General features: G+C 52.2%; 1 protein-coding gene across 2 annotated transcripts in view; it reads left to right on the forward strand.

The window, feature by feature from the left end:
* Positions 1-11,151: 11,151 nt before the first annotated feature.
* The window catches only part of PITPNA (phosphatidylinositol transfer protein alpha), a 38,398-nt gene continuing 31,264 nt past the window's right edge, over positions 11,152-18,285 (forward strand). Inside the window, exons 1-2 of one of the 2 annotated variants that reach the window (XM_036408655.2) lie at positions 11,152-11,386; positions 15,599-15,629. In XM_036408655.2, coding sequence (XP_036264548.1) covers positions 11,367-11,386; positions 15,599-15,629 — 51 coding nt within the window. In that variant the 5' untranslated portion in view covers positions 11,152-11,366. The remainder of the gene's footprint in view (positions 11,387-15,598; positions 15,630-18,285) is intronic. The other variant, XM_045571029.1, reaches the window with a different exon arrangement.

Consider the following 18,285-nt stretch of genomic DNA (forward strand, 5'->3'; position numbering starts at 1 on the left):
CAGTGAGGGGCCCAGGGGTTTGTGTGTGTGAGTGTGTACATGTGAGCTGTGTGAGAGAGGGGTGGTAGGGTGTGGGCTCTGGGTATCTGGTTATTCTCCCAGAGCCGCCCAGGAGCCAGGCAGGCCTGCAGCAGGCTCAGCGCCCAGGAGCCAGCCTGGCTCATCTGGGAGCTTGTGGGCGGCTGTGGAGCCACGGCGCCCCCTGCTGGCAGACTCCTCCGGGGCCCTGAGCTGTTTATGGGGAGTCCTCCCTCTCCTCTGCCAGCCGGCCTGATTTACCCATCCTCCCACCCACCGGGACGTGCCCCAGAGCTGTGTCTGGGACTTCCTGGGCGCAGCGAGGGGGGGTGGTGGATTTTTAGGTTTCTAGTTTTTGTTTGTTGTTTTAAGTTTTATCAAGACTCCTTTTTATAAAGCAATAAATCAGTTTTCCTCCTGTTAGGGCTGCCCCTGCTAGCACGTCAGTTAAGGGCTACACGTGCCTGTTTTGAGCTGGAGGAGAAAAGAAAAGGCAAGATGAGCTTTGCCGCCACTGACCAGCCCCAGCTGCACTCAGCTGCCCCCAGTCTCCCCGGGTGACTGCCAGCTTGGGAGGAGAAGGGCTGGGAAAAGACCCCCTCCACCTCCAACTGGGCCCGTGCAGACATCCTCGAAGGGGGCGACCCCCTCCTGCTGCTTCTCCCATCCAAACAGGCTAATCCCAGCCCCTGTGGTCCCTGCTCCGATCTCCTGTCACCCGTCAGCTACCCCGAGGGTTCCTCCTGAGTTCTATCCCAGGGGAGCCTCAGACTCAGAGACAGAGGCAGAGTGTGGTGGGAGGAATGGACAGAGAGCAGGAAGGGGCAGGTCCAGGCCCAAATTCAAGGTCTGTGTCAACAGTTAAGCATCTTGAACACGCCTTCCTAGACTTCAGTCCACTCAAATATTAAAAAGAAAATGTCTGACTTCGGGGTAGTGAACACACAGATGATGTATTACAGAATTGTACACCTGAAACCTACATGATTTCATGAACCAATGTCACCCCAATAAATTCAATTACAAAACATTTGTTTAAAACATATTTTATGCCCTGGCCAGGTAGCTCAGATGGGGCATCATTCTAATATACCAAGGTTTCGGGTTCAATCTCTGATCAGGGCACCTACAAGAATCAACCCATGAATGCACGATGGCTGGAACAACAAATGGGTGTCCTGTCACACCCACTCCCATGCCCCCTTCTCTCTCTCAAATCAGTAAATTTTTTAAACATATTTTTAAAAAGAACAAGATCAACATTTCCCAAAATTTAGAACACCATTTAATGTTTAATGGTTATGCTAAAATTTTTAAAAAGTCTTTGTAGTCACCTTTCAGGAATGCTGAGTTAAAGCAGGCATGTTTCTTCACAGCAAGCACTTGCAGCACTCTGGCGTGCGCGTGGCCCTCCGACGGGGAGGGTGTAAGCTGTGTGGGAGGCATGGCTTTCACAGTCCGAGAGCCGTCCTCCCTGTGTGGCCCAGTGAGCTCCCTGGTGTTTGCTGAACGTGTGTAAACTACAGGCCTCGCCTTTGATGTAGAGCACATGTGTCAAACACAAGGCCCGCGGGCCAAATCCGTCCCGCCAGGCCTTGCAATGTGGCCTGCACCGCGCTGTCATCACTGCACTCTGCTGCGTTTCCATCACAATGACAGTTTATGACTGTTCAGTAAACCATTCGGCCCGAGATTTAGGCTGGATTTTAGATTTTGGCCCCTTCTCTGATTGAGTTCGACACCCCTAATGTAGAGGGACTCTGGAGCCTAGATTTTGCTAAGCCCCACCTGGTGATCCTGGTGCCTACCCACAGTTTCAGATCCGTAGACAGAGGAGTACAGTTTGGGGAAATGTTGATTCGAAAGGGCCCTTGCAGCTGGGAAGACATGCTGAGGTTACAGACAAGACCTGTGCTGTCCCCGGAGCCCCCCAAGGAGGGGCTGCTGCCTCTCCCCCACCCGCAGGGTGTGGGCACTTTGCGGAAAGAAGGAGGCATTGGCAAATCAGCCTAAGGCCAACAGTGCATAGGGATTGGGAGTATGAAATGGGAGCAGGGTACCAGTTGGGTCGGCTACCACCTGCACCCGCACCCGCCAATCATTCTACTTGACTGTACAGAAGTGATGGGTGATCATCATTGAATCATGCAGAAGATAAATGGATCTTATCATTTCTGTCTTACAGTTTTAAAACATTGAGGCCTGGGGAGGTGGAGTTACTTGTTCAGGATTAGAGCCGGGACTTGTTTGTGGGTGTTAGCGGCATTGGAGCGACCAAAGAAAGCCCGTGAGACCAGGGCACTCCGTCTGGAGCGTCGCCCCAGGGGCCACCAGGCTCTGGGCGCTGAGAGGCAACAGTCTGAGCGAGGGAAGCAAACCCAGGCACCACTTATTAGAGTCCAGCGACCCTCTGAGAGCGGGATGGCTTCTGCTCAGCAGAGTCATCTTGGCCCTGCAGACAGATGGGTTCTTGAGGGAGCAATTCTCTGATCACCCCAACCCTGAAGTGAAGGTGTCGTCTCCTTGAGAGGAGTGCCCTGGAACGGGAAAGGACCAGGGGCTGATCACAGGCAGGGAGCACCACGTGGCCACGGCCCTCCGTCCTCCCTTTGTCCTCACGCTCCTGGTGGGGAGGAGCAGGCAGTGATGCCAGGCAGTGAGGAAGGGGCAGGCTTCAGTCTCAGAAGTGTTGTCAGGAACCCCTCTCCTCTCTAGTCCCCTTAGACTCGGGTCCAGGTGTTCCCCCTGACCTCCTGGCCTCTGCCTGCAGCTCCTGCTGCCTGGACCTGTGTCGGGGACGGTCCCAGCCCTGAAGGCCATAGGTTGCAGGTGCCTTTCTGTTTTGCTCCATCTCCTTTCCTTCTTGTATCCAGTGTCACCCTGCTCCAAACAACCTCTGCTGAGATCTCTCCTCATCCTGGCCCTGGGCTTTGCAGTGTGTGGAGGGCCTCACACTGCCCTGGGCCCCACGGGACCTGGAAAATGGGGGGGGACATCCAGTCATCGGGGTACATGTGCAGGGCTGCTTCAGACAGCAACAGAAACACACTCAGCCCAGTGAAGTTTTCAGCATACTTGTATATCAGCTTGGGAGCAGGGTTTGAGCAGATGTGTAACTGGAGTGGGTGATGGGAGATGGGGTCAGGCTGTGATGAGAGGAGGGGTCATGCGGGCACCCTGTGGTGAGGGGCTCTGCCAGAGAGCTCTGAGAAGTCTCAACAGGGTTGAGCTTTGGGGCTGTTTCGCAATAGCGCCCTCTGGCGGGTAAGATGAGGAGTTCTCGTGGGCTCTTGGGCCAGTGAGGGGCCCTATCTGTTCCAATTACCAGGGGCCCGATTCAAGGGTGACAGCCCATATCCCCCCAAAATAGACTGTGGAGCCCAGGACCCTCAAAGTCAGGGGGTGGTTTTTCATAACCTCCCTGAGGTTGGGGGGCAGGGTGGGCAGATAGGACCTGTGAGCCCGTTTGCCCCTGTGTCCAAACTCATCCCAGCCCTGGAGTGAGGATGGAGCTGCCCGAATGTCATGATGGAGAAGCGGCGTCCCCATGGGGTGCCCCGCCAGCATGGAGCTGCCATCTGTGTTCCTTGGTCTCCAGGCAGCATGTCCTCGGCTCTGGGGCCTTTGGCAGCTCCCGCCTCCTCCCTTCCCAGAGTGACTCCATCTCCCGGAGCCGGTGCCAGTGCCGAGGGGAAGAGCGGAGGCTAGAAGCCCCACCACATCACTTCTGGGACCTTAGGCAAGTCTTGAGCTCCAGTTTCCTCCGTGAAGCGGAGAGAAGACCCTCACGACGAGGCTCGGGGCACATGGACACACGGGTAAAGCGCTGGCACAGGAGTGTGCCTGGCACTCCACAGGCACTTAACGAGGGGCAGCAGTGGACGAGTGCAGACAGCACAGGAGAGGAGGGCACCCCCTCTCCCCTACCCCTACCCGTTTGGCAGGACACCTCCTTTGGGCAGCTCTGGCCAGGACAGACTTGCAGTCAAGACAGGAAGTGGGGTCTGTTTCTGCTGCCCCTGCCCCGCTCAGAAGCCCTCTTGAAGCAAAAAGCCTTAAGAAGTTGTCCCCTTGTTCACGTTTGTGTCTTTCACATTTTGGTAAGAGACTTGGCCAAAAAGCTTCTCAAGATCATCTCTCAGTGGTAAACGTGCAGGCGCTCGGACGGATTTATGTTGGGGGCGCTCAGATCACGGCATGTAGATAGCATCTCCATGCCACCTCCTTGTAAAACTGCTTGGCTGTGCCTGCATGTGTAGGCATGTGTGTGCATTCATGCATGTGTGTGCGTGCATGTGTGCGTGCATGTGTTGAGATGTGAGATGTATGAGATCACATGTGTTTAGAGGAGTTGCAGGGGCTTGTCTGTGTGCCTCTACCGGATGGAGAAGAGGGAGAGGGTCTTGCCCCCCTTTCTGTTGCTGGAAAGACCCAGCCAGGCCCCGCGGGCTCCTCTGTTCCTGTGTTAACGGGGTCAGTACAGAGTTACTGATGACCTGGTAGCTGTTTCTAGCCCCTTTGCTGTTTCTAGCTCCCGGCTTACCGCCTGGCACACAGTAAGCACTCAATAAATGTATGATGAGAACAACGAGAACTGCTTCCTCTCGGCTCCTGGGTCTCTTCCTCTCAAAGCTACACATTCCCTTGCCCCCGTCTCTTGCTCAGATTCCCTGTAACTTACCCGGAACGTGCCCTGTGGCCCCCACCCCTCCGTGGTGCTGCAGCCACCAAGGCCCAGCTGCGCTGGTTTGGCCTCTGTGGGGAGGAGTCATAGGGGCTTCCTGGGAGGGAAGGCAGGGCTGCTGGCGAACTCTGGCTCCAGGGGAGGGAGCGCATCCTGGCCCTTTTCTTTTGTCCAAGGCAGTGGTCACTGCTCCTCCGTCAGAATTCCCTGCACGCTGGCCACCTCCTGCCAGGACCCTGGTCCGTGTTAGCAGGAGGGAGAAAGCAACTGGGGGACCCCCCCACCCCACCCACCCAGAGAAGCCCCAGGGAGAGCCCCACCACCAGGGAGGGTAGGGGTGGCCTGATTGTCAGAGGCCTGGCCTGGCCCCTGACCCTGCTGGGGTAGAAGGGGCTTAGGCCCAGAGGAGGGACCAGCGGGGGAAGGGTGAGCAGTGGCCCCCTGCACGGTAGCCAGGCAGAGAGATGCTAGATGGATGTCCTACTTGTCAGGACTGTAAATTCAAAAGCTGGGGCTCTGCCACTTCCTTTGTTGTCTCCTTTCATTCTCCTGTGTTTGATTGAGACAGCACAAAGACACATTTCTCCGATGTAAGTAGAGCCAGCGTGAGCGCTGTGCTGCCGCAGGGGCAGCTGGACCTTGACCTCTGTGCCAGGGACATGAAGGTTGGTGGGGACCGTGGGGAAGGGAGGTTGCAGCCCCCTCCTCAGGGGACAGCCTAGACACAGCTCCAACCCACATGGCTCGTGGGAATGAGCCCAGTGCTGCCAGATCTCCTGTTTGTGTGTGTGTGTGTGTGTGTTTTTAAAGAAGCTGGAAATTCTGGATTTTATATAAAACTAGAAGCCCGGTGCATGAATTTGTGCATGGCTGGGGTCCCTTGGCCTGCCTGGTGATCAAGGCCTATCCAGGGGCCAGCTGGCTGGGGGGAGGGGCCGTGGGAGGTTGGCTGTGGGAGCTCCAACCTCCCATCTGCCTCCTGCGTTAAGCATCGGCCCCCTGGTGGTCAGTGTGTGTCATAGTGCCCAGTGTTCAGTCGTTTTTTGGTTGATCGGTTGTAACGGTTGCTTAGGCTTTCATATATTTTATATAAAATATCCCCATTTTCAAAGAGGACAGGAGAGGGAGAGAGATATATAAACATCAATGAATCAGCTGCTTCCTGCACACCTCAGGCCTCCCCCCTTCACCCCACTGGGGATCAAGCCCACAACCTGGGCATGGACCCTGACCAGAAAACAGCCATGACCTCCTGGTTCACAGGTTGACACTCAACCATTGAGCCACACTGGCTGAGCAAAAATATTTTTTAAAATATCACAGCGGGACCAGACCGGTTTGGCTCAGTGGATAGAGCATCGGCCTGAGGACTCAAGGGTCCCAGGTTCGATTCCGGTCAAGGGCATTACCTTGGTTGCGGGCACATCCCCAGTGGGGGGTGTGCAGGAAGCAGCTGATCGATGTCTCTCTCTCTCATTGATATTTCTAACTCTCTATCCCTCTCCCTCTGTTAGAAAAAAAAAAATCAATAAAATATATTAAAAAAATATATCACGACTGTTCAAATAGTTTTTATCCCTATGCTGGCCAAACACTGTCAGAGGCAGAGAGAGAAGCAGAGGTAAAGTGGCTCCTCACCCGCTCTGGGCACTCAAAGCACCGCTGTCTAAATCCTTGACTCCAGCCCGTGTTCTGTTTGTCTTGCATTAGATACGGTCCTACATGGCTGCTCCCCCAGCCCGGTGCAGAGTGAACCTTACTGAGTCTGGCTCCAGAGTGGCCACAGTCCCTGTTTAGGGACACGGATTAGTCAGGCAAAGCTCAAGGCAGAGCCAGCTCACCCTCACGGGCTTGAGTCCCTGCCTATGGCCTGGCCTGGCCACCACACTCCTCTGCCCAGTGGGACGAGCCGGGCAGCCAGCGTCACGTGCTTGCTTGTGTGGTGTCCGTCCCACTAGGACAAACGCTCCCTGAGAGCTGGCATGTGCTCTGCCAGAGCCTGCAATGGTGCCTGGCATGGAACAGTTGCTCAATAAATATTTGGAGGGTGAAATTTAAAAAAAGAAGGGACAGAAATAAAGTGAGAAGAGGCTGAGACAGAAGCTGGGAGAAGAAAACACTCTCCGCAGCCAGGAAGGGACAGAGCAGAAGATGGAAACAATGAAACACGGTCTCCCCGAGACACCAGAGATGGTTATAGGCGTGTCTGTGACCACGCGGTAAGGAGGGCCAGACAGCCAGGAGGAACCATCCGGGGGCGGGAACTGTGAGATGTACAGACACCAAGACAAAGGCGAGAGAGAGAGAGAGAGAGAGAGAGAGAGAGAGAGAGAGAGAGAGAGAGAGAGAGAGAGACCAACACAGAACAGAGAGCAGACAGATAGGGGGAAAGGAGACAGCTGCAAAGAGAAGATGAAAGAAACAGGCCGAAGATGCATTATTGCCCAGGGTAGAGTGACAAAGACTGATGACGGGTGGGAAAAGACAGGAAGGGGTTAGAGACAGAGAAATGCAAAGGGACAGAGAGGAGAGATAACAAGAGAGATGAAAGACAGAGATACAGAAAGACAGATACAGAGAGACAGAGAGGCGAGATAAACTGATAGGAGAAAGACAGAGAGAGCTGGTGAGGAGAGGTAGAGAGGGAGCTAGAGAGATGGAGAGAAGATAGAGAAGTACAAACAGATGGAGAGAGGGGCGGAGACAAAGAAAGGGAGACAGGAGAGACAAAAGATCACTGTGACACTGGAGACGAGCTTCTTTCTCTCCTTTTAAGCCCGGAGCATGTCGAAGTAGCTTAGGGCAGCAATGTGCATCCCTCCTTCTTCATAACGCCCCTTCCCCCAACAATAATAACACGGAAAAGTGCCGTAAACTGCACCAAATCACCTTCCCTACATTGCGTCAAAGCAGGCATTTTACAAGTGAAGAAGCTTAGGCACAGAGAGGTTCAGTAACCTGCCCAAGGTCACACAGGTGGCAAGTGGTAGGCCGCGGACTCCGGGGCATCAGGAACCAGGGGCTCTGTTCCCACAGTGGGGTGCTGGCTCACGGTGGGGAACAGGCTAGAGTGCTCTGGGCCCTGTGAATAAGGGCTGACTCCTATGCACACCTGGAGCAAAGCTTGCTGCAGTTAGGAGATGTAAGAAACAGAACAACTGGAAACAAAATGTGAGCCCCGGCCGGGTGGGTTGGTTGGAGCATTGTCCCATATGCTGAAGAGGTTGTAGGTTTGATTCCTGGTCAGGGCACATACCTACGTTTCGGATTGCAGGTTCAATCTGCAGTCTGGACTGGTACGGGAGGCAACCGATCAATGTTTCTCTCACTTAGATGTCTCTTTCTCTCCCTTCCTCTTTCTCTCTCCAATCAATAAACATATCCTCAGGTGAGGATTATAAATGAATGATGAATGAATGAATTTTTAAAATGTGGGGAAAAAAGCCGAAGCCAGTTTGGCTCAGTGGTAGAGCGTCAGTCTGCAGACTGAAAGGTCCCGGGTTCGATTCCGGTCAAGGGCATGTACAGTACATTGGTTGCGGGCACGTCCCCGGTAGGGGGTGTGCAAGAGGCAACTGGTCGATGTTTCTCTCTCATTGACGTTTCTAGCTCTCTATCTCTCTCCCTTCCTCTCTGTAAAAAATCAATAAAATATATATTTTTTTAAATGTGGAAAAAAACTGACCTTATTAAGACAATAAACTTATCTTTAAAAAAAAAAAAACACTACAAAATAATATATTTTTTTAAGTAACTAGGGAAATCTGAACCCAATGAGATAATAATTTCCCTACTCATCCAGGTCTCCATCTACACATCACTTCCTCTAAGAGTCTTCCTTGGCCACCGGATGCTGCCTGCCACGGCCCCTGGTCACCTGTTCAGCCTCTTTATAACATTTATAACTTGACGCTAATTCTGTATTTATTCATATTCTGCTTCCCCCACTGAACAAGAGAAGGGTGTCATTTTTATCGGTCACCCCTGTATCTTGAGGGCCTAGGAAACTGCTTAGGGCAAGGCCAGGTGCTCAGTCAATATTTATTGAGTGAATGAGTAACTGTGGTTTTCCCAACTAGACTGCAAGGTCCCAGATGATGGGGATTAGTTACTTCCTGGAGAGAGCCAGTACATAGCAATCGTTATTATTATCCATTGATATTCTCGGGGGAGGGAGGACTTACACTGGGAGCATCAGGGGACCAGGCTCTAGGCCAACCACGTAATCTTGGACTTTGAGTCATAATATCTCTTCCCTTGGCCTTCTTCACAGGACCTGGGCTTAGATCTCTCTAGGATTCAGTGAGTGAGTGGCCCATGTGTGCAATATCCAGGGCTGTCCCAGGGCACCAGTCACGGCTTAGCAGCTATACAGCCATCTGCTCCACCCTCACTTCCCAAGTTCATGTCTTGGGCAATCCCTAACCAGCACCTGGGTGCTCCTTAAATTCAACATGGAGTCATTGTTTTCTCCCGAGCAAACCTGCCTTCCTGTATGCTCCTAACGCTGTACGCTCCCAGGCCAGGAACCTCCTTCCTTTTACCCTCTCAGCTGCTGAGTCAAAAATCTTGCTAATTTTACTTCCTGAGTTACTGCTGTATCCGTATCCCCTTTTCCCCCTCCTTCCCACCACTGTCTTTCTTAGCCCATCTTTGCCTGGATTTCTGAAGAGGCCTCCTAACTGGCCTCCCTGCCTCTGCTCGGCCCCTCCATCCCCTCTCCACCCAGCTGTCAGAGAGAGCCTTGGGACACCAGTCCTGCTTAAAACCTTATGTGCCCACCTGTGCCCTTTGGATGGACTCCAAACACCTTATCATCCCCTGCCAGGAATTACATCACCTGGCCCCAACCCAAACCTGCCACAGCTCCTCAGCCCCCCAACTTCATGCCCAGTCACTTCTTTCAGTCCCCCCAATGTACCTTTTATTCACTCTGTAAACACCCCCCCTCCCAGCCCTCTAAGGTCTCAGCTTAGAAGCTCTTCTTCCAGGATGCCTTGCTGACTACATCTCCTGGTGTAATCCCAACAAACCCATGTTTCACTTCTCACAGCCTTTTTCATTCTAACTGCCTGGCTCCTCCTCCACCCATCAACCTACCCCCACCCCACCCCACACAGAATGTTCCTAAGGGCTATGTGAACTTTACCTTGTTCATTTTCTCAACAAAAGCACAGGTTTTGGTACACTGCAGGCACCTAGCAAATACTAACTGGATGAATGACATTACACTAAAACTTCTTTTTATTTATTTATTTATTTATTTATTATTTTAAAAAAAATTTTATTTTATTGATTTTTCACAGAGAGGAAGAGAGAGGGATAGAGAGTTAGAAACATCGATGAGAGAGAATCATGGATCAGCTGCCTCTTGCACAGCCCCCACTGGGGACGTGCCCGCAACCAAGGTACATGCCCTTGCCCAGAATTGAACCAGGGACCTTTCAGTCCGCAGGCCGACGCTCTATCCACTGAGCCAAACCGGTCCCAGCTATTTTTTAATTTTTTAAAGAAGGAAGTCTTTTATTACTTTTTTTAAAATATATTTTATTGATTTTTTACAGAGAGGAAGGGAGAGGGATAGAGAGCTAGAAACATTGATGAGAGACAAACATCAATCAGCTGCCTCCTGCACAAGCCCCCACTGGGGATGTGCCCGCAACCAAGGTACATGCCCTTGACCAGAATCGAACCCAGGACCTTCCAGTCCGCAGGCCAACGCTCCATCCACTGAGCCAAACCGGTTTTGGCTAAAACTTCTTTTTAATTGATTTCAGAGAGGAAGGGAAAGGGAGAGAGAGACACATTAATGATGAGAGAGAATCATTGATCGGCTTCCTCCTGCACATCCCCACACTGGGAATTGAGCACACAACCCAGGCATGTGTGCTGACTGGGAATCGAAACTGGGACCCTTCAGTCTGCAGGCCGACGCTCTGTCCACTGAGCCAAACCAGCTAGGGCCACACTAAACCTTCTGGGTGAAAATCTCAGCCCCATCACATGCTAGCTTTGGACTTGAACAAGTCTCAACCTCTGCCTCCTTTCCCCATCTGCAAACTGAGGCAATCGTAGCACCATTTTGGTGGTGTTGTCCTGAGGGGTCAAGCACTTAGGAGAGCTCTTGCACGTACTAGCTACCGTTAATTAATTTTTATTTTTTTTTTACACAACCCTTTCCTAGATTTCAGCCTATCCACTGGGGAGGTCCGAGCATACAGGTGCGTCTGTCACACCTAAGACCCTGCCCTGCACACAGACCTCGACCCCGCCTACCTGCGGGGTCCTGTACCCACCCGGAGCTCACAGCGTTCGCCGACGCCGCGGCCCTTTTAAGGCCGGGAGGCGGCCGGGGAGGAAGCCCCGCCCCCGCGTGAGGTCAGCGCGCACGCTGCGTGTGACGCGCTGGTTGCCGCAGAGACGCCCCGCCCCCGCGCGGCGCTGCGGAACCAGAGCTCCGGGCGGCGGCGGCGGCGCGGGAGGCGAAGAGGCCGGGGCGCGGGAGCCGGCGCAGCGTCCGCGGCGAGAGCGGCGGGGACGGAACAGCCCAAGACGAAGACGCACAGGCAGCCGCGCCGGGCAGGGCCGCGGGGAGAGCGGCCGCCGGGAAGCGGGCGGGGAGCCGGGCGGGCAGCAGGCAGCCGCCGCCGAGCCGCGGAGCGACATGGTGCTGATCAAGGAGTAGTGAGTGTCCGCGGTCGTGCGGAAGCCGGAGGAAGGCAGCGGCGGGCTGGCGGCCACGGAGGGTGGCGGCCGGCGGAGGGGATGCAGAGGCCGGCCTGGGCCCGGGGATGGCGAGCGCTGGATGGGCTGTTGGGCGGCCCGGCGTGGGGCTGAGGGGACCGGGTGGGCCGGGCAGGGCCTGAGGGGGGGGCCGGTGGGAATCGGGAGAGACGGACAGCACCTGAGAGGGGGGCCCCAGGGACAGGGATGGCTGATAGGCCTGAGGAGAGGCCGGGGGACAATGAGGACCCGGCAGGGCCTGGGAAGGGGTCAAGGGGACGGTGGGAGCCGGGCAGGACACGAGGGGCTGAGCGGATGGAGAGCCCTGATGGATGCTCTGTGGGGTGCTTGCACGGAGGGGGCTGAGGGACCAGGGCCCGGCCACATCTGCAGGAGTGGCCGAGGGGACCTGCGGGAGAGGGAGGAACAGCTAGACAAGGGCAGGCAGAGGCGGTGAGCTAGCCAGCCGGGGGTGGGGTGGGGGGATGCTCAGTATGGGGGGCTCCGAAGATCAGACAAGACAGGCCAGGGATGGAGTTGAGAGGAAGGGGAGGAGTGCTGAGGGGGACCTGGAGTAGGAGTGGCTGCCTTTAGGCATCAGGGGAAAGATTGTAGTAAGTGGATAAAGTAAAGGGACCAGGGAGTCAGGGCCCCGCGTGGGTGACAGGAAAGATCTGAGGACCTACCCCTCAGGTGGGTATGTGACATGGTGCCCACCTGGCAGGTACAGAAGGGGAGGTATTGGGGGGTGGAGGGGGAAACTTGGGACTCAGGGGTACTCAGGTAAGGAGTCCAGAAAATATTGGGCAGGGGCTGGCGTGATCCGAAGGGCGTGACGGAGAGGGCTGGGATGTTGCCAGGGTAGGGAACAGTTAGGAAAGAGCCTCTGTGCATAAACATAAGAACCATTGGAGTGTGGGTGGGAAATGGGCGGGCTATCGCTACGGAATTTTCAGCCTCGGAGCAGGGAGATGGGGAAATGGCTTTGAGGAATCGAAGAGGTTGCCAATAAAGCCATTCATCAGGAGGAGACGGTGCAGGGTGAGGGAGTTCTTGAATGGTGACTGGGGGGCAGGAGCTAGTGACTTGTGGGAGGAGTTGCAGGGTGTTGGGCTTGCTCCTCAAGTCCAGGCGATTGGATGACAGGTGGGGATGTTTGCATTGCTAAGTTTTTCAAATGTGACAGGACCCATCCCTGAAGCTCATGGTTCCAAGGAAACATCTCAGGACTCACCCCCCCCCCCCCCTGAACCCCCAAAAAAGAGGAGAGGTTGAATGTGTATGTGTGGCATTTACAGTAAAACTGTGCTTCCCTCGAGGGGAGGGCCAGTGGACAGCATTGGGCCAGAAGCCCAGGGATTTTGGAAGTGAGAGATGTCCAAGGAGAGAGCAACTGGTGGAACTCACTGGGTAGCCAGGCAGATGTGCAAAGGGCCGTCTCCGTGGTGTCGGTGGAGGCACTTGGTCCCATCTGACTGCTCTTTGGAAGTGTTGAGGGCACAGTAGAGAGCTTTGGATAACCAAGGGAGCAGAAACTCGGGTCATCCCAGCTAAAGAGCATTATTCTGAAGCCCTCTACCTTACTTACATCTTGATATCCAGTCTGATGTTGACTCAGAGCTTTATGGGGTGAGGAGGGAAGAACCTGGGGATGTCAACAGGAAGAGAGCATGGTGCTCTTTGGATTCTAATGTTGATTGTCCAGAAGACAGGCTTTCCCCATTTTCCGGATGCTTTTTTCTATTCCCAGATGAATCTGAGAGTCTAGAAACCTGCAGTTTTGTGGGGAAGGTCAGACAGGGAAAGGGATCTTCAAAAGAGATCTGAGTGAGTTTCAGAGAGAGGTCCTCTCTTCCCATTCTTTGTTCTCCTCCCCTGGAAGCCTGTCAGGGAAAGGTCCGCGGTGCTGGGATGCAGCACCTCCCTGACATGTGTGTCTCCTTCCTGTCCGGCTTGTGCCCGGTGTGTGCTCGGGCACGTGTGACAGCCCTGGGCAGGGGGCACGGAGATGGGCATCCAGACACTTGGCTGTGGCTGCAGCACTGCAGCTCTGGGAAGGGTGTGAGTGAAGGTCACACTGAAGGGAGCACAGCTCGCCTCAGCCCAGCGCTGCCCCTGTGGCCCTGACATTGGGAACTGCACCCCTTCGCTGCCAGGCGGTTTTGCTCCCAGGGAGCCGGGAGAAAGGTCTGGGTGTGCAGCTGTGATGTGAGCAGCCTCAGAGCATCCTGTCAGGAGCCGGCAGATGCCCTTCTCTTTTGGGGGGGGGGGAGGGAGACGTGGTACCCATCTAGGGTCTGAAGGTTGTCCCTGCTGATTTTTCTGATACTTCCTCTAACAAGATTCTTGTGATTTGATTTCTGCAAATTCTTGGATGTGATGTTTAATGCTGTTCTTAAAGATAAAAGGCTGATTGTTTTCTAGGAAGTTTCTACCGAGGGTGCTGAAATTGTGGCTTCCAAGTTGGAAATATTTTTCTGCATCGTCAGCTTTTTCTAATGGGAGGAGCACATTAGAAGCAGCATCCAATAACCTGCAGGATTTACATTGTTTGAGTCATTCTGGAGGAGGGGAGTTAGCAGGCAGTAAAGACTTGGAGCCCATTTTGGTGTTTGTTTGTTTTTTGTTGTTGTTGATTTGTTTTAGCCCATTTTGTTTTTCTTGCTACTTTTCTTCCTCGTGTTTTGCCCTTAGTGTGATGTTGTTCTCAGACCCCACTGTGTGCTTCTTGCTACCTGGCAGATCTTTGTGGAAATAAAAAATAGTAAGCAGCCTAAACCGGTTTGGCTCAGTGGATAGAGCGTCGGCCTGTGGACTGAAGGGTCCCAGGTTCGAATCCAGTCAAGGGCATGTACTTTGGTTGCAGGCACATCCCCAGTAGGGGGTATGCAAGAGGCAGCTGATCAATGATTCTCTCTCATCAATGTTTCTAACTCTCTATCCCTCTCTCTTCTTCTCTGTAAAAAATCAATAAAATATATTTTAAAAATATAGTAAGCAGACTATTTACCAGCCTGGAGCAAGAATCCTAATTGGTGAAACCATTGCATAGGACAGAGGGCATAGCAGCTCATGCTTCAGCAAGCACCCAAGATACAAGAGGCTCCAGGGGCTTCCAGCTAGAGTCTGGGAACTGACGTCTTAGCTTGGAAACTGGCTGGTTTTATATGAAAACAACTAAGCATTTTTGTGTCAGCCCTCTGACCTCACAGCTTTGAACTAAGGGTTGGCTGTTGCTCTGGAGGAGTGTTGCTAAGCATCATACCAATGTGGAGTTCTGACCAGTGTGGAGACTTTGCTGGTCATGGCTGCTCTGTCAGATTTTTGGTGGTACCTCCAATGATTGGTGGTCATTGAAATGGAGGAGGAAAAGACGGTGATCAGTTGAGGTAGCTTCTGGAAGCCAGGACACAAACTGCGTGTCCTCTCTTTGTGGTAGTAGCTTGTGTTGTAATACCCCGTCCCAGAGCAGAGATGGTTGGAGCATGCTCAGAGTGATTGAGCCTCGAGGAAGCTTGGCCCCTTCCTAGCCTTTCACCTTGAGGGCTGGGTCCACAGATGTGTAAATCCCCAGGGCCTGATTCTTTGGGTCTGAACCCTCATCTTGGCTTCTCTGTAAAAAATCAATAAAATATATTTTAAAAATATAGTAAGCAGACTATTTACCAGCCTGGAGCAAGAATCCTAATTGGTGAAACCATTGCATAGGACAGAGTCCTGGCTTCCAGAAGCTACCTCAACTGATCACTGTCTTTTCCTCCTCCATTTCAATGACCACCAATCATTGGAGGTACCACCAAAAATCTGACAGAGCAGCCATGACCAGCAAAGTCCCCACACTGGTCAGAACTCCTCTATGTTAGCCTCTCTCATGGGCAGGTTTTGTCGGGGAGATGAGTGGAGGAGAGGGAGAAGACATTTCTGAGTGTGAATCAGAAGGCTTCCTGGGAGGTAGCTGGTGGGGAACAGGTTTACACTGACTCACAGGGCCCTAAATGGGATTCCAGAAGGGCACAGAGTGTCCTAGCCTTGGGGACGTTGGGGCCGTTCTCGGCTGGGTTTTTGACAGCGAGTGTAATGTCATGTGCCACAAAATGTTTAATACTCTTCTGAAGTGCTGCTTCCCGAGCCTTGGGCAGGTGTCAGCCTGAACTTGTTTTCCCTCTCTTACAGCCGAGTCGTCCTGCCTGTGTCAGTAGAGGAGGTAAGTCCTTCATTTCATCCGTAACTGCACATAGTGGCTCCACGTGGCCAAACTCTGTGTGTGTTTTTCATGTTTGTTCTAACAGAGATAGATAACCAATACTTGCTGTGAATTTTCCTGATGTTACTTTCAATTGAAGGAAAACACTTATTGTTATTTTTAATTTAATTTAACTTTTTTTTTTGAGGATAGGAAAGGAAGTTGTTGGGTTTTTCCCAATACAGTTTACATTCAATATTATTTTACATAATGGTTATACAGTCATGTACTTTAAAAGTGTTCCCTGTGTCTTGGTTGGTTGCTCAATGGTTAGAGCATCGGCCTACACATCAAAGGGTTGCAGGTTCAATTCCCAGCCCTGGTTGGGGTACATTCAAAAGGCAACCAACAAATGAGTATCTCTCTTCATCTCCATCTCCCTCGCCCTCTCTCTTCCTTCTGTTTCTCCCTCTCCCCCCACCCCCTTCTCCTTTCCACTATCTCTTAATGGGAAAAATATCCTTGGGTGAGGATTAACAAAAATTAAAAATAAAATAAAAATGTTCCCTCTAGTACTTCAGTACCCACCTGGTACCATACATAGTACAATTGTGACTGTATTCCCTATATTCTCCTCATATGCCTGCAACTATTCTGCAACTACCAATTTGTACTTCTTAATCCCTTCACCTTTTTCACCCAGTCCTGCAACCTTCCCCTCTGGCAATCATCAGTCTCTTCTCTGTGTCTAAGCGTCAGTTTCAATTCTGTTTGTTCATTTATCTTGTTCTTTAGAGTCCATGTGTAAGTGACATCATATGGTATTTATCTTTCTCTGACTGATTCATTTCACTTAGCATAATATTCTCTAGGTCCATCCATGTTGTTGCAAATGGTAAGATTTCATTCTTTTTTATGGCTAAGTAATATTTCCATTGTGTGTGTATATGTACTACAACTTTTTTATCCACTCTTCTATTGATGGGTTGCTTTCAGATCTTGGTTATTATAAATATCACTGCGGCCAAAACAGGTTTGGCTTAGTGGATAGAGCGTTGGTCTGCAGACTGAAGGGTCCCGGGTTCAATTCCAGTCAAGGGCATGTACATTGGTTGTGGGCACATCCCCGGTGTGAGGTGTGCAGGAGGCAACTGGTCGATGCTTCTCTCTCATCAATGTTTCCAGCTCTCTATCCCTCTACCTTCCTCTCTGTAAAAAAATCAATAAAATATATTTTAAAAATAAATAAATAACACTGCAGTGAACATAAGGATGCATATATTCTGTCAATTTAGTATTTTGGGTTTCTTCAGGTATATATCCACAAGTGGAATCTCTGGGTCATAAGGCAGTTCCATTTGTAATTTTTTGAGGGCCCTCCATGCTGTTTTTCATAGTTGCTGCTCCAATCTGCAGTCCCGCCGTCAGAGAAGGCACTTGCTTTGTATACCTGGGCAACTGTGTACAACTTGCCTCAAGTTATTGGCATGCTAGTCAGCCTCCTTTACCTGATGGGACTGTGCCTGTTCAGGGACATGTTATTGAGGGGATTGAGTGTGTGCCTTTCTGGGACCTCCGTGTCTTGACTGGGAAGTGGGCACAGCTCTCTCCGATTGTGCCACAAACCAGCAGGGCAGAAGTCTTTGTGGCCCTCCCTGGCGACACTCTAGGTGACTGCTGGAAAGCCCAGAGCCCAGAACCTCCTTTTACGGAGGGCAGGGAGTAGCAAATGGGCTGGGCTTGCTCTTTATCCTTTTATGGTTCTTGGGCCTGTCGTCTGTGTATGGGGATCTGGCAGGATTTGCCACAAGAAAGTTTATAGGCCATGCTGACTCAGTGCTAGTCTCCTGGACAGCAGAGAACTGTCACAGAGTCTCCCTTGTCCCACCCTTCCTCCACTTCCTCCTCCTGGTGCTGCCTTCTTTTTTGCTTCCTTCTGAATCCATAGCCCTCTATCCACCCCCACTTCCAGTTAAGCTTAAGTTTGGGGAAATTTGTCAGCCAACATAATGCCCCTCAATCAGTCTCTTTCCTGCAGAGTCAGCATGAAACTCCTGTGATAACTTCCAGTCTACTCCAGATATGAAATGGACCTTTGAAACATCAAATCAGCACACATTAGATGAGACAAATAACCAAGCTTTTGACCCTCCATAAGTGGTGGGCAGACATTGGCCTCTTAGAGTAGGGGTGTCGAACTCAATCAGAGAAGGGGCCAAAATCTAAAATCCAGCCTAAATCGCGGGCCGAATGGTTTACTGAACAGTCATAAACTGTCATTGTGATGGAAACACAGCGGAGTGCAGTGATGACAGCGCGGTGCGGGCCACATTGCAAGGCCTGGCGGGACGGATTTGGCCCGCGGGCCTTGTGTTTGACACATGTATCTTAGAGGATTGTCTCCAGCGGTAGGCTGATGCAGGTTATAGAGACCCAGGAGGGAGCCAGAGGTGGCCTCCAACATGAGCTGGGAGTTCTGTGAAAGGAGAAGAGAAACAAGACTAAGGAAGCCGGGGAGAGGGGATGGCTGGATAGATGCTGGAGGCGCCTGAGATGTACCTAAGGCCTGGGAACCACATGCATGGTGTGACAGGCATTGGCATGGAGGACCTTGTTCATCCACTTCCTTTGGGGGCGGTGCTGCTTTTGTGAAGTTTTCCCAACCAGGAAGCCAAGC

This window comes from Pipistrellus kuhlii, unplaced genomic scaffold (assembly GCF_014108245.1).
Source record: "Pipistrellus kuhlii isolate mPipKuh1 unplaced genomic scaffold, mPipKuh1.p scaffold_m20_p_39, whole genome shotgun sequence".
NCBI classification, from domain to species: domain Eukaryota; kingdom Metazoa; phylum Chordata; class Mammalia; order Chiroptera; family Vespertilionidae; genus Pipistrellus; species Pipistrellus kuhlii.